Genomic DNA, 15,702 nt, shown 5'->3' on the forward strand with positions numbered 1-15,702 from the left:
TTTGCTCCTGGTGCTGCTCCAATCTCCCAGAGCTGCTGCAAAGCTGAGGCCCCTGCATGGGATCAACATGTGGCTGAAGGTCCCCAACAGCAAAAGCTACTCAGCGCTGGACTGCTAGGTGTGGGGAAAAGCACTCCCCGAAAAAAAAAAGCAGCTGTCACGTCCCCCCTCTCCAAGCCTCCTAGGTTTTTTTGTGAAGAAGGATAAATTACCCCACGCTGGCTGAGCTGGAGAGTATGCGCATACCAGCTTCGTGGTGGGGGAGATTTCAGCATTCGAGGCACACGCTCCCCCCGTCTTGGGCCTCCCTGCTTTATCTCTCGCTGCAGCCTGTGTGCTGTCAGCTCTGCTTGGCTGCGCTGCCGTCGGCCCAGAGCACCCACGTGTGATAATTGCAGCAGCAGCAGCTGAGGGGGCTTGCGGGGAAAGCAAAGCAAGCGTCTGATTGCTGGTCCCAGTTTGAGGGGGCTGCATTAGGAGATACGTACGTATATATTTTAATAACATATATATTTTAATAACTTGAGCTTAGCGTTTTATTTTCTAAACCTTTATTAGCTCCAGTTTGGCAGTGGCTTGAGTAGTCCTGGCAAATAACTCCTCCTGCCTTAACACCGTCTTTTCTCCTCTTTGCTGCACGTTCCCACTGACTTGGAGAGGTCGTCTCTGGACCTTGATGCTTTTGCTGCTGGCGTGAATCGGGTAAGGCTGACCCTAAGGCCAGGCTGACCCTAAGGCCAAGTTGCTGAGGACACCCCAGCCCTCTGTAGGGTCCCAGACATGTGAAACTCTTAATAGCACAGATTTGCCCCTGCTTCCTCCAGTCCCCCAAAAGCCCCAGACCGGAGCCTGTGGCTGGTGCAGACTACAAGGGACCCCAGTCACCCTCCTCCAGCATCAATTCCCAGTGCCCATCACACGGCTGGTGCTCTGCCATGTGATTGCAACAAAGCCCTGGCACTGGTGCACCCTTTCATTGGGGGACTTCTGGGCAGAGCTTGGCTTGTTCTGGTTGTCACTGTTGTCGTAGGTCACGGATGGGAACACCTAATGGATGCCATCTGTGTCCTACTTGTGGGACCCAGCTGGGCCAAGGTGACCTGTGCTGCACCTTGCCTGCGCTGGGTTTGGGGTTTCCCCCCTTGCAGGAGGCGTTTGGGCTACAAGCTGATGCGGGGAGATTACAAAGGGCACAGCAAGACGTGCTGTTTGTTCTGCAGGGTACCCCTTGGTGGGCAGCCAAGCATCAGCCTCGTGCCCGTGCACTTAGTTCAGGGAACGCACTTAAGACTGAAAATTGCTTCCAGCCTCAAGAGAAATGATATAACCAAAGGAAATGGTTTCAATAAAAGGGATTTTTTTTTCCCTTTTTTTTAAGGGCAGCGAAAGGCTAGTTATTTGGCTGTTCAGCCTGTTTACTCTTTCTCTTTCTTCCTTTTCATTCTTTCTCTGTGCAAATGAGAAAGGGCCTTTGCTTCCAAAGGTTATATGTAACCCTGGAGCACAGCTTGGATCAGCGTTCTGTAACTCCATCTGAACCTGCTCCTCCAAGAAAGCACCCCCAGCCCGTCAGTGAGCGGTGACACTGAGCGCAGCCCCTGTCCCACCAGGGCGAGAAGCCAGAGTTGTCCAGGCATTGTCCCCCTTCCCTCCCCTTAAAAGCAGAGATTTGGTGCTTAAATGCCTGCAGGATCCTCAGCTTTTAAGAGCTTTCAGTACATCACAGCAAGCCCTACCTGGTTTTCTGCTCCCCATGGTGTTGTATTGGGAGTTATTTTGCTGGGGAGGAGATTTGGGGAGGGGGTTGCTTTCCTTCCTTCACAAAATTCACAGGGCTTCAGAGCAAACCTGTGTGGGTAGCAGAGCCCAGACGGGGTGTGGACATTTTGTTATATTCTGTCTTTAATCTAACCTGGCAGGAAAAGTCCCTGCCAGTGGCAGGCCTGGCTTCTCTGCTGCTGTGTCTATGTCATTACTGTGCCCAGCTTTTCACTGGGTTGTAGCCACCCTGCCACAGTCACCAACACCTCTGTTTGCACTGACGGTGACTTTTATTTGTATTTAGTCCTCACAGCTCCCAAATAAGCAATGTGCTTAAAAAGGAAGAGGTGGGAGAAGAGAGGTGCTTTCTTGCTGCTCTTTAGTCCTTGGCTGCTGACCTGCCCGTTTGGGCTCAGCGCTTGCCCTGGACTGAGAAACCCATCAAATGCTATGAGAACCCAGTAGAAGGCTTACTTTGTTTTAATGTCTAGGGGGGAAATAAAGCAAATGTGGAGTGTCAGCAGAAGAGTGAGACTGGCTGTTTTTTAATAAAGCAGAAATAAATAAATAAATAAACTGCTTTGGGCTGGATCCTCCAAGCCCTGTGCAGCTATCGGACAGCTCATCCAGGTTGTAGTAGGAGGCAGTAAAAAAATGTAAAATTTATTTTTTTTAATCTCCCTTGTTTTTCCTGCACGCTGTCTTAGCAGCGAAGTTTAGACTCAGTCCTGAGATCAGCCACTAGTTGTCCCCAAATAATCTAAATCTCAGGTTCATGTCAGTGCTGTGGGATGGGGGGGTGAGGAAGGGCATGGGAGTTTGGGAGGGGGTGGGTGCCTGCCCTTCAGCACCGCAAGGCCGGCGTGTTAGGGTGCTGTGTGCTGGGGTGGCTGCTGGGACCTTGGGGAGATCCCAGCCGCATCGGGGAGGAAACAGTCAGGGGCTCCCTCATGCCCGATTGCAGAAGGGTCTCTCTTTGCAAGCAAAGAAGGGGCTGTCACCAGCTGTAGAGAGATGGGACCAGGGGGTTGTTTTCAGGGATAGTCAAAGCATGCATTTTCCTCCCCCACCAGCTTCCACTCACTGCCGCCATCCTAAGAAAGTATTCTTGCAGAAAGTACTTTGTGTGAGATGCAACATCCTTACCAGGGACAAGTGAAGTGCCAGCCAGCAAACAGAAGCAAGTCTGTCCTTCAAGCGCGACACGGCTTCCAAGACATACTTGGAAACACGTATTATTTTTTTTTTCCTTTCAATGGAAGTCTATTTAATCCTCCAGCTGGTAAACAACCCAATCTGTGGTGCACAGCAAGCTCTGGAATGAAACCTCCCTATCGCTGAAGCTCAGTTTTGTGCCACTGGAAGAAGAAACTCAACAGCTTCACGTGGGCCACCAGAGATGGGGCCAGCGGCTCCACAGCATGAAATACCCACAGCACAGGCAACGTGCCACGCTCCAAAGGCTGGAGCAAGCAGAGCTGTTAGCGGCACTCAGAGGAAGGGGTCGGCTCGCCATTAGCTGCCAAGCCGCGTTGGACTGTGGCAAGGCTCAACACTGCAGGAAGGGAAGGTGCTCTGTCATAAAAATGTTGGGGGGCATGTGTGTGTTTATATAACAAATACAATGTTGTACACACACACATATGTAGATATACATAAACTAAATGGCTATTAAGTTTTACAATCATATACAAATATAATCACTCAACATAAGTATAATCATAAATGCTGTTTAATTATTCTTGTAATACATAATTTATACACATATACATATTACATATGCATGTATTATCACCTATAAATATTTCAATTATTTGCAATAATTCTATTATACATTATAATATAATAATTATTTACATTGTATATGTGTGCACACATGGACATACCAACGTGAGTATGGTTTTTTGCATCCCTGGTGCTCTGACAGCTCCTCAGTAGCTCCCAAGCCTCGGGCCAAACTCCAGGACCAGCCTGGCTCACTCGGAGCTGCTTGTGCCCAAGCTCTGCAGCCTGTCTGAGGCCAGGATGGGACCCCACCATAGTACCAGCAGCCTTTAAGGGGGCTGGGGGATTGCTACCATGGTCCTTGCTGCAGCAAGGCTAGCACTTGCCCCCAGGCATGCCCATGGTGCATTCGCCCCATCTTGGCAGTATGACACAGGCTCTCTGTGACTCAGAAGTCTGAATGCTGCTTCATATGGCGATAGCCGTGCTTTGTTTCTTTAATTAATTATTTTTAATAGGCACGTGATGGGGGTGTATGAGGAAGGGAGGGCTTAAATAGAGTTTGCAAGGTTATTCCTTCCCTGAGGCTGAGCTGCGTGCAATCAGCCCATCTAACTTGGATTTTTCTGTTTGTCTTTGGGCTCCTGCTGCTGAGCTGGGGTGACCTTGGCAGCATTGGCTGCAGGGGCTCTCCTTGGCCACCCTGGTTCTCCTGCCTGTCTTGACCACACTGGACAGACCAGGGAGTTGTGTTTAATTCGAAATTCCCTCAGGCTAAATTAAGGTGAAGGGACACCAAATGATCAGTTAAAGATTTTATTCATGACAGAAGCAAACTGAACTGGGGAGGCGTGGTAGTAGGTGGTGGGGTTTCTCACAACAGGAACTGGCATAAGACTACTTCTGTAAACCGTGTAACCCAGGGTAACCATATACATCAGTTCAGGGAATAAGGAGATCCCTCCCATTGGGTCACAAGGTGCAGAGCAGACCCCCTTGCTTTCTAGACACTTCCTCAGAGAAGGGCCCAGGGGTGGCTGGATCCACTCTTAGTCCCAGACTTGGTCAATGGTTTTATGTCTTAAAGGGATGAGGTGTAGGCATTGTGGAAAAGGAAAGAGAGAAGAAGACAGAGAGAGAAAAAGGAGGAGAGAAAGATTTCACTGGTCCTGGGTCCAGCGTTGGTCCAGTCGGCTGAGGGGTCCAGTCCCAGTGGGCTTGCGCACTTGGGGCTTCAGTTTCTGTCCTTTTATCATTCTTGTCCCTCCTTCGGGCCGGCACCCAAACTTGCCACGTTAATGAGCAGTTTGTGAGCCTTTGGGCTTGGGGGTCGTTTGTGGAGTAACTTCTCCTTCCCTGCAGACGTGGCCATTGTTTGATCTTTGTATCAGAAGAGCTTATCAGAACAGGGAGCGGCGCACCCTCCAGCACGCCCTCCCCCTCCTGTTGCTGATGTCTGAGCTGATGGGCTTTTCACCTTGGTTCCTTGCTGTGCAGGGTTTGTCTTTAAGCAGAACTTGCCCCACCACAATGTTTGAGACATTAACTCTTTCAGTCTCTCACACTGCCCCAACCTGTTGCTGACAAAGTGCCACTGAGGACTCCAGCGTGGGCAGAAAACGGTGCTGCCCGGCCAGCGGGTCCCACACCCCCCTCACCCCAGCAGACGAGCTGCTTGGTTATGGGGTAGGTGTCCAATTGCAGCCACTCTTGCCCGGGTGCCTCTGCTCCCTTTGGCAGGGTCGGTGCGCTTAGTGCAGCGGGGACACCTCAGTGCTCTCACCTGGCTGCTTTGGCAGCCGCCGGCACCTCCAGTTTTGCCATGGGACGTCCCCTCCTTGTCCCCCAGCCCAGCTGCTCCCAGCACACCCCGGGTGCAGGAGCTCAGTGTGGGGCCATGGGGGTAAGGGCCACACTTAACCCCTGGGCACCAAGTGAACCTTCCCTGCAGAAATACCAAGTTGGGGGTTTTTTTTGGCAGTGTAAGGCTTGTATTTAAGGGCACCAAAAGAAGTCCATGCACAGGTAGAAGTGCCCCTGCTGCCCTTTGGGTTATCCCTTTGCTCTCTCTCCAGGTGACAGCGGTTGAGCTCATTCCTGCTGGGATGGTTGGTCCTGTCTTCTCCTCGTTGGTTACAGGACTGCCCAAGGAGAGCCTTCACCTCCGCTCACCACCAAACCCTGGCCAAAGCAGCACCCTACACGGTACGTAGTCCCACAGGCCAGCCGCACCAAAGCCTCATTGCCACAAAGACAGACCCATCCCGCAGGGCTGCGTTTTGGTCCCGTTGGCGATCCCAGCAGTGCGTTTGTACCCTTCACCCGACCACCATCTTCCTCCCAGAAACACTCCCCGCTCCCAGCGGGGTGCTGGGGCAGGACCGAGGGGGTGACACCCTGGCGTCTGGGCATCTCCTCGACTGCCATGGCCTTGTTGCACGTCAGGAGCCGCCACATTCCCAGTTCCAAGTAGAGGAGAAAACCAAAACCAATTACACTTTATAGCTGGCCTAGACTACCTTGAGATTTTCTGCTCTAGCAAGAAAAACGATGCGGTGAAACAGCTAAAAAAGCCGCAGACCTCTAGGAGCCCCTCATCAGAGAAATGCTTCCCAGCACCCCAAGTCTTTCAGGAAATTAAAATGCTTGTAGTTGGGATCCCCAGTCACACGGTGTCCTCGTAACTCCGTTTTCCTCCCCGTCCTGCAGCGTGTTTCGGTGCGACCCGGGGCGGGGGGGTCGGCCCCGGCCGCTCCGCTTCGGCACGGACAGAGCGTTTCCAGACCCGGAACGGTCCAGCCCGGGCTGAAGGTGGTTGCTTCAGAAATACGAAGTGGCCGTTTTCTGTTTGCATGGGCAGGTTTTGCTTTGGAAAGTGGTATTTAGGCAGGGGGAAAGCCAAAGGTATGACCTAAATGGGTTGGATTGTGGCTGTTGGTTGGGGTTTTTTTTTAGAAAAAGCCCAAAGGTGGGTATTTCCAAAGGTCCTACGTGACCCAAAAGACGCCCTGTTGCAGACCAAATGTCAGCAGGGTATTGCCCTTGGCAGACCACGGCCGAGGCCGGAGGGATGCTTTTACTTTGCTGTTTGGGGCAATGGGTCAGGTCTGATGGGGATGCCGGGGGACAGGCTGCCCATCAAATACAACATCACAACCGGGACTGTCTCCAAATTGTCACCATTGCAGGAAAGGTTAGAAACCAGCTGGCTAAAAGGCAAAGCCCAGAGCATGCTGTGCCCTCGCTTTCACACCAGAGAGACCAAAGGGGCTCCCAGACAGCCAGATATTGCCTAAACACCCACAGATGGCACAACGGGGAGAGAGCGTCTGTCTGTCCTTGCCACTCACTGTGCCATCAGCTTTTAAGAGCTACCTGCAGGGAACAGGATTTAGGAAAGGAAAAAAAAAAAAATCCACGCAAAAATCCAGCCTTTTGTGACTCTGAATCTGACCCCAAATTATGATTCATGACCAAAAGCGATGAAAAGAACTTGTGGTGACTTGAACAATGAGTTTTCCAAGCAGAGGCAGTACTAAACGGGGAACACGAGACTCCTGAGAAAGCAGGAGGAATGCACTCCAAGCCTGAACGCTGCAGATGAAATTTATTGCATCATATAATCTCTTCTTGTGCTTTGAGTTTCAGCTGGACAGGGAGATACTAAGCACGAGAAAGGCCATTTCCATGAGATCTCCAGTCCAGACTGGGAGAAGCAGTCAGACGGCCAGGATCACCAGCAATTTTATTTACTTTTCTTTTTTCATTGCTTTGCTAAACCCATTCTCCAAATGGAGCAACCAAGGAGGGAGTGTCAGCATAGAGATGCCAATCAGAGGCAGAGAGGAAAAAGGTTGAGCTATAAGAGCTGAAAGTTATTAGATGAAAACATTATTTTTAGAAGAGCCTGAGAGCACTGGGGTTTTATAAAACCTCCCATTGTATTGCACTAGTAAGTCAAGTGTTCACAGCCGAGCCAGCAGACACACTCTACAGCATCTATTACCGGCGTGTTTATTTACAAAAAGGCAGCCACTGAGCCAAAGCTGAACAGAAAAGAGGAAAGACTGAAATATGGTTTTAAAGAAATACAGCTCCTTGGACTGGTTTTAATTTAAAATCCTAGGACTGAGTTTGTCATTTTCTTTTGTGTTTCACCCCCTCTTCCCCATTTCTTCTTCAAGGAATGAATTGTCCAAAACCAGCCAGGCAAAGAGGAATTTTCCTCTAGGTGTCTCTGTCCCCATTTTTATTCTCAATTTTTTCTCATACGCACACACACACGCACACACACATGCACACACTCTTCTCTGGCCTTCCCCGTCCAGCATCACCTCTTCATTACCACAGCTATCTATCATCTCCCACATCCCAGCAGAGTGCTCCCAGAAGCACTTTATAACCCAAACCTGCCCCGGCACCTTTCTCTGTGCCCTGGTGCAATGTGGCCACCCCACGCGGGAGGCAGTGGCCACGCGTGGGAGCAGCACGTGGTGGCAGGGGACGAGAAGCTGAAGCTGTCGCTGCCAGCTGGGTCCTGCCAGCCCAGCAGGGCTGTGGGCGACGTGATCTCATCTGGGCAGACGCCTCCACCCGTGCTGTACATGTGGCTTTGGGAAACAGTTATCGCCTGCTCTTAAAAACCAGGAGGCGTGCCGCCTGGATTTATTGGATTTGACCAGAAAGCCAAGAGACTCACACACACACACACACACACAGAGGCACTGAGTGCTCTGGTATTGTAATTCAGGAGAAAACACTGTGTCGTTATCATCCTATACCTGCTGCAAACCTGCTCCTCTCTCTCTCTCTGCGGAGTATTTTGCATCCAGAGAGCACACGGAAGGTGAGTAACAAAAAAGCCCTCCAGGCTTTGTCAGGGAGAAATGTGTGGTCACAGTAACACACCACTTCCCCAACAATGGGGGATGGTGGGGGAGGACGGAGGAGAACAAGGCGAAAAGAAAAGGTGGGAGCAATTTTAAACGAAAGGAAAAACTTACATTAAATTATTGCTTTATTTCTGGTTCTATGAAAGTCTCTGACATGCTCCACCCTACCCCCAAGATGCCATGTCTGCCCCCAAACAGCCCAGTAAGGAAGAGAAAGACCTAAAGGGATCCTGCCCAAAAAAGGAGCCTTCCCAAGACTTGGATCTACAGAGGAGTTTCTTAGTTAAAAAGAAGTCCCCAGCCAAGGCAAGCCCTCCTACCCAGCAGTGTCTGGTCCCGTCACCATCCCCTATAGGTGTTGAAGGGTGGGAGGGAAAGGGTAGGAAAAGCTCTAGCCCCAGTGTTTTGAGAGTTGTCCTCCCTCCAGACCATGCATGAATGAGGCATCAGGATGTGGAGCAGACCATAACAGAGAGGGCACAGGGGAAAAGTCAAGGAAGAGATGAGCACAGGGTGGGAGGAGAGGAATTGTGGCAAGATGAGAGTTACCCAGCTCTCCTTCGCCTCTCCCCCCAACCCCTGCCTCATCGGATGCGGAGGTATGAGGGGATGGAGTAATTGAAGAGCAAGTAGTCCATTTTGTATAAATTAAAGAGTCTCCTTTGGTAGAAGGGGCTAATGTCCTGGAAGAACTGGGCCGTCATGTCATCTGTCGTCCTGGTGGTCTTGGATGAAGATGGGAACTTGACGCTCATGTCGGCCCCAACCAGCTGGAGGATGTAGTTGGCGTCTTCAGCCAAGGTCTCATACTTGCCCACCACGTCGTAGTGGACGATGCAGGGGTGGCAGAGTGAGTGCACCCGCTCCCAGTGCTCGTTGAAGGGCTCCTCCCGCTGCGTCCGTGGATCCAGCAGGTAGTAGACGAACTCCTCGAAGCGCACGTCGTCCCCACGCTCCAGGGCCTTGTCGCTGGGCTCCTGCCGGTGCCGCCGGATGATCTTGGTGCCGTACCGCTTGTGGAAGGCCGTGTTGTAGCTGCGGGTAAACTTGTTGCGGTACGCCGAGACCAGGCGCTCAAAGGGCTCCCGCACAAAGATGAACTTGAGGTAGCTGCGCAGGCGGTGGTTGATCTCGGGGATGCTGTACTCGGAGAGGGTGCGCAGGTTCGATGAGACATGGGCCTCGTTGGCGGGGATTTCCAGCGGGTCCCGGTACTTGCCTTGCCCTGTCAGGACCATCATCACCCGTTTCCAGTTAGTGCAAGCCACTTTGGGCACGTAGCAGTAGAGCAGCCCGTGCGTGTCATCCACCACCAAGTGCCGCAAGTCATCCGGACGCAGGAGACGCCGCTTGCGGGTGTAACGGTTGCAGATGTTGCTCAACAGCTCCCGTCTCTGCTGGTGAACCGCCTGCAGTGATGACTGCTCAAACTGGGGAGAAAAAAAAAACCAAGATGGTCACTAGCTTGCCCAAGCTGATCGTTGCCTACACGCAACACTTGGCCCACAACTGTCCCCATCCCCTCCCCTTTTCTGCGTTTGGCAGTCACCCATGTGAGATTTTGGGGGACAGCGTTGACTTTGAACACAACTTGCTTTGGTGCATTTAATCCTTGGACCTGCTGGGGGCAAAAGACAGAATAAAATGTGATGAGGAGCCAGATGAGAAGACAAGTCAAAGGGGGTGAGGGAAGAACAGGCGGTGCAGAGAGGGTCAACAACCAAACATTTGTTACAGCACCCTACACACACACTGGGCTAAAGCTCTCCCTTAAAGGAGCCCGGAGGACAATACGTGGCCCGACCCCTCCAGGGGCAAACAGCACAGCCCCTTCGCTGGTGCAGGGCCCCGCACACCTCCTGGCTGCGATGGGGCATCGCTGACGCCTACAACCGCGGGCTCGCTGCGAACACCGCAGCCAGGAGGCAGAAACGTGGCACACAAGCGTGGGCATGCGTGATGAAAATGGCACGGGTGTGCTGCCAAGGAAAGCCAAAGGGAGGCGGGTGGAGGAAAATGGCCTTTAACACTGACGGTTGAACCCTGGGGAGCAGATGGGGAGCTGAAGGGGAGGTGGGGTGGCAGGGCATGATGGAGGGGAGCGAGGTGCTGCTGGAGGTGGTGGTGGGGCCCTTCCTGAGGGCTGTGGGTTTCTTCTCCTGAGGGACGTTTTCCACACAGGCCAGTCTGATCCCTCAGCGCTGGTCACAGGCTCCTTTGTCCACAGGGATGAGAAGTCCACATACGGTCCTTTTTCTTTATCCTTTTTGACCCATGCATCAAGGCCTGGCACTTGCTGCACTGGCATCCCAGGAGCCCAGAGTCCCCAGCCCCTGCCCCAGATGAAACGCCCACCTCCAGATTTGGGGACGTGACCCTTCGTGTCATGGTTTTCATCAGAAATCCCAAAATGTCATTAAAACATCTGGGGGAAGGAAATTATTTCTAGGCACTCAGAAGAGGAAGGTCCCCTCCTCCGCCTGCCCACTCCCTCCCCGTTTTGCTCACGAGGTTGGGAGGTTTCGCGTTCAGCCCCGAGGTCCTCGCTGGGAACCTCCAACAGCCTCGTCCAGACCACAACCGCTAACAGCTTCACCGCCCATTTGCTAACCCGAGGTGGATCTGACCCCGCGGAACCGCTGCTCTAATACAATGCAATGACCCCCTGCATGTCGCAAGATGACGTTGGCTTCCACTTTGTGGTTGTGAAGAAACTGCTGCCAGCATCACAGGGTGCCACGACAAATGTCTGTAGCCTGCAGAGATGTGGCAACCCCAAGATGAAGGGCAAGGGCAGGCCACCTCCTCGGTCCCTACATCCTTGCTGCTGACAGCGGTCATCGCTTAGGCATGCCAAAGGACACCCTTTGCCAAACTTCAGGTGCACCTTCACCTCTCCCTGGGGGATGATAAGGGGTTTTGGGAGGCACTACAGCCTGGGATAGGCAGGGTTGTGGAGATGGGGCTTCGTAAAGCTTCTGCCAGGAGTTGGGATCCTGAGACAAACTGCCCATCCCACGGATGATCCAGCAGGCTCATCATCTTCAGAAGGGCACTAACACCTGGGCAAAAAGCTCCTCCTGCAAGGGATGAACCACACTTATACCCTTTTGGATCTCATCTCCACAAAAGAAATGACCTTGTCCAGGTCACCTTACTGACCACTTTCTCCAGAAACCTGCATGGGCAGTAACCTGAGACAGGATAGGAGAAAGCATCTCATCCCTGCTCCTTCCAAGAGGGAGATAATAAGGGAAAATGCTCACATGGAGGAAATGCAGGTCAACACACTCTAACTGCCACCAAAAGATGACTTTCACATTGTTGGCTACTTGGATATGAAGAAGATACAGCACCTAGGGAGGTGATAATCATAGCTGAAGAGGCATTCTTATGGTACACCTCTTTGCGACACAGCCAAACCTTTCAGTAGAAATTTCTCTTGTTTGGATGTTCCCCATTACTTCTAAAATTGGAAACCATTTTTGCAAGTGCTTAAAAAAAAAAAAAAGAGGCATTTTAATAATGTGATTTTTTTTTCAGGTATTTTTCCATGCACTTGCATAATTCAAAACTATTGGACCAGAAAGACAGACAGACAGTCTGCAGGCATGGCAACAAATAAATGTGACTACTTTTCAACAGCCGCCCACTGGAATAAGTGCATGTCTTGCAGTTATTTCAGAGCGGAATTGCTCCCTTCATTTCCTTCTCTTTAAAAGCCAGAGAAATTAAGTATCACTTTTAAGGAAATAACACCACGACATTCCAGCAGCATTAGGGTTTGCCAGCATTGTGGCCAAGGAAGTCCACATTTGCCATTTTTCCCAGAGCAAATGTAATGTGGCTGCTTATAGACTTAAAAGCATCAACCTCGACAGTAACACAAAGCATCGCGTATGGAAGGGAGATCTGGCTCCAGCTGCAGGGACCGCCACCGTTGCCTTCTGCTTCTTGGGGGCTGCAGAAGATGACTGCCCAGTGGACGTGGGGAGATGCAGGGCACATCTGGTAGCTGGGGCGTGTGGCAATGGCCCAGCCCTTTGCACCGGTTGGCGGGTGGTTTCCTGCAGGGAAGTTGTGGGTGAGGATCCCTCTGCAAAGGCAAGTCTGGCTGCATGGGGGGAAAACTGCCCACCCAGGGGGGAAATGCAGTAGAAGGAAACAAACACACCTTTTGCAGCTTCAACCCCAAACCCCCAAGCTCCCATTCAGCTGCTAAGGGCAAGCGGGACGCCCTCCCCGACACCGTGTCACCGATGCCAGTTGGGCTGCACGCACTGGGGGCTGGCGAGGGCCAGTGCTCTCTGCCTCAAGCTTACCCTGCAGCAGACCCTTGCACAGGCAGGGACCCACTAAGCCCACCTGGAGGGAGCGTTTCCCTGCCCACACGGTGCCTGGCTGCCCCTTTCTCAGCAGGTGTAGCTGGCACAGCTCAGGGTGATGGAGAGGACTGAGACATCCCAGGATTATAAACGCCTCACGGCTGGGTCCAGCTTTATATATGTGCGTATATAAATATATATGCATATATGTGTGTGTGTGTATATAGCACCCAACATAGAAGCATCTCCCAATTATTAGCTCAGAAAGTGCAGCAATGATGCTCTTGCCCTGCTATGATGGCCCAGAGTCGGCTTTGAATGCTCAGATGGTGAAATCTCCCGCGTTTGCCCAGCTATGGCTCAGCCCATCAATAATTAAACCACTTGCCCAAGTACCAGCAAGGGCCAAAAGCAGTTTTTTATCAACAATTACTCCCCAAAGCGGTGTGGTCTTTTCTTTTGGACACAGCCAGAGGTTCAGGTATGGGGACCTTGGGTGTGTTTGGACACAGTACAGTGCCCTGCACACCGGAGGGGTGGAAGAAGGGGTCAACCTCCAGCACCCCACTCCCTCTTCACTCCCCCCATCTCCCTCTCCCTGGCACTTTACCTGGTCACTCTCGTACAGGGCCTGGAGTGGGCTGCGACCAGCTTTCCCCTGCCAGGTAGATCTCATAACTCTGTCTTCTGCAGCTGGAAAAAGAGGGAGAAAAATCAGAGGGGTTGGGAGGGGCTGCTTCCCTCACCCTCTCTGGAGATGCCCAAGTTGGGATGAGACATCGTCCCTTGAGAAGAGACAGATCTGTTTGCCTCTGGGAGAAGATGCTCAAGCAATGCTCGCCCCCCCCCCCCCTTGTTTTTTTACAAAACCTGCAGTTAGCATTCAAAAGGTCCAGATCTAACCTTTAAACAAATAAAAGACCATAAATAAAGATAACGGGTTGTTACAATTTCAAGAGCAACTGGGAACAGTTTGATCCACGTGCATTTGGGAAATGGCACTGCGTGCAGGCTGCATTGCTGAGGGAATGCCCCAGGAGGTGCCCAGCATCACCGCAGCCCCATGAGGGGTGAGACAGCATCTGTGCTTGGTAGAAGCAGATCCAACACCGGCAGCTCTGTGCTGAGCCCCCACGGGCTCGGAGTTTGCATTTCCAGGCTCAGAGACACGGTCATTAATACACGAATTGGTCAGATGCTTCATTTGACTGATAAGTCGTTTTAAGTTCTTATTTGCTATTTATTTTTTTTTCTTCCCTTCTAAACCAGCAACATCTCCTCAAGTGTTTGAAGCTGAAGACAGCCACCCAAGCAGTCCTCGCCCCTTCCCTGCCGTGCAGATTGGCTGGTTTGATTTCGGAGGTCTATTTGCAGCAGCACGAAACTGGAAGCTGGACCTGGCCAACCACGAATGTGGTGCCGGACACCCAGTCGGTGACAGATGCTCAAGTTCTCATGCTCATAAATTACGCAGGGATGCAATCACCTTCCAGGATATGAAGCATCCACTTCAGCTGCCATCCCTTAGCCCCAGGGACCTGCTTCCAGCACAGCGTGGGCAGAACCACGTGGCCTGGATATCCCAAACCTAATGCATGGAGCCAGCCACGACATGGGTGCAGGATCTCGCTTGCAGTAACACCAAGCAGCGGTCCCACCTGTCCCACCTCTCACCCACCCTCTGCTTCTTGTGTCTGACGCTCTCCACTGGCAGAGGATGCCACGACAGTTTTCATATGAGAAGAAGGATTCTAACCATGGGTGTTGTACAGCCCTGGAATTGGCTTCCACAGAAGAAATCACACTGTGAGTTTTAAAATGGAAGATGATGTTTCTTCTGAAGGGGATGATAGGATACATTGTTCAGGAGATCGTGGCCTGGGAGGCTCTTCCAGTCCTCCAAGTTCCTGCTCCTACAGGGACCTTCTAAAATCTCAGCGGGATGTATACGGTGGAGGGAAAAGCATCTCTCACAAACCATTTCTGGCAACATGAAAAGTTTCTAACAGAGGCTTTTTGCACAACAATTTGGGGCTCTGGATCTTTTCGTTCACTGACCCTCACCAAACAAAACTGAATTTATTATACAAGCCCTAGATGGCATATTTTTAACCAAAATAACCAGAGGGAAAAATCCAAATCCCATCTTCATTTTCACGTGCTTATATTTTGCTTAAATGAAAGCTGCTCCAAAGCACAAAGTCACCAGGGTCTAAGCTAAACATTATTCATTCCTGGAGCTGTAATTAGGGGGAAATGACTGCCTGACCTCACAAGATTTCATCAGCAGTGCACGTACGCTTGCGCGTTGATGGGAAATGATACTTCCTGCAGCACTGGATTGATCGAGATGTGACTCAACGAGAAGATACAGTTTCTTCCTCAATCACCTGTATCAGTTACCCCACAGGAGCATGAAACGGCATCTGTGCTAATGAGAGATAAGCGGAAGATCCAATGTACACAGTGCTGGGCTGAGATGCTTGTCCCAGAGGAGCCCCGTTTCACATTTCCAGGCTCAGCCCTCTGCAAATGACAGGGAATAAGATCGACCTTGAAAACTCAACTCACTGCAGCTCAAATCTGCGAGCAGAGAGCATTAAGCTCGAGTCCCTTTCCTGGCTAGGGCTGATAAACTCCTGTTCGATTTAAGACTGTGTCCCTGCTGTGGGCTGTCTGCAAGCACCCTGCACCACAGCAGACACCTGGCCTATATTTAGTAAAAACAACGTGGAGGCATTTGTTTTCGAGATTAACACGTGCATCAACCAGAACCCACCTTATGAGGGACATAAGCAAAGCCCCGGTGGTTCAGGCTGACCTGAAGCTGCTAGAAATGCAAATTGCTCATGTTTCCACTGCGCAGGGGTGCGTGGAAACGGCATCTCGGGGAAAGCCACAGTGCCCGGTGCAGGGTCAGGTCATGGCCCGGGACGAGCGGGCTGGCTCGGCAGGACGCTCTTTAGGGTGAACAAAAAGCAAATCTGCAGTAAAGCGGG

At 51.6% G+C, this 15,702-nt stretch overlaps 1 protein-coding gene across 1 annotated transcript; it reads right to left on the reverse strand.

Moving 5' to 3' along the window:
* Window positions 1–8,741: 8,741 nt before the first annotated feature.
* CHST13 (carbohydrate (chondroitin 4) sulfotransferase 13) lies at window positions 8,742–14,527 on the reverse strand. Its single transcript, XM_010571732.1, has 3 exons — window positions 14,509–14,527; window positions 13,314–13,396; window positions 8,742–9,808 (listed from the first exon to the last, which is right to left on the reverse strand). The coding sequence occupies exons 2-3, from the start codon at window positions 13,377–13,379 to the stop codon at window positions 8,963–8,965; spliced, it is 912 nt and encodes a 303-aa protein (XP_010570034.1). The 5' UTR covers window positions 13,380–13,396; window positions 14,509–14,527; the 3' UTR covers window positions 8,742–8,962.
* Between the last annotated feature and the right edge of the window lie 1,175 nt (window positions 14,528–15,702).

The sequence above is a fragment of the Haliaeetus leucocephalus genome, unplaced genomic scaffold, assembly GCF_000737465.1.
Source record: "Haliaeetus leucocephalus isolate CR32 unplaced genomic scaffold, Haliaeetus_leucocephalus-4.0 Scaffold2, whole genome shotgun sequence".
NCBI lineage: Eukaryota > Metazoa > Chordata > Aves > Accipitriformes > Accipitridae > Haliaeetus > Haliaeetus leucocephalus.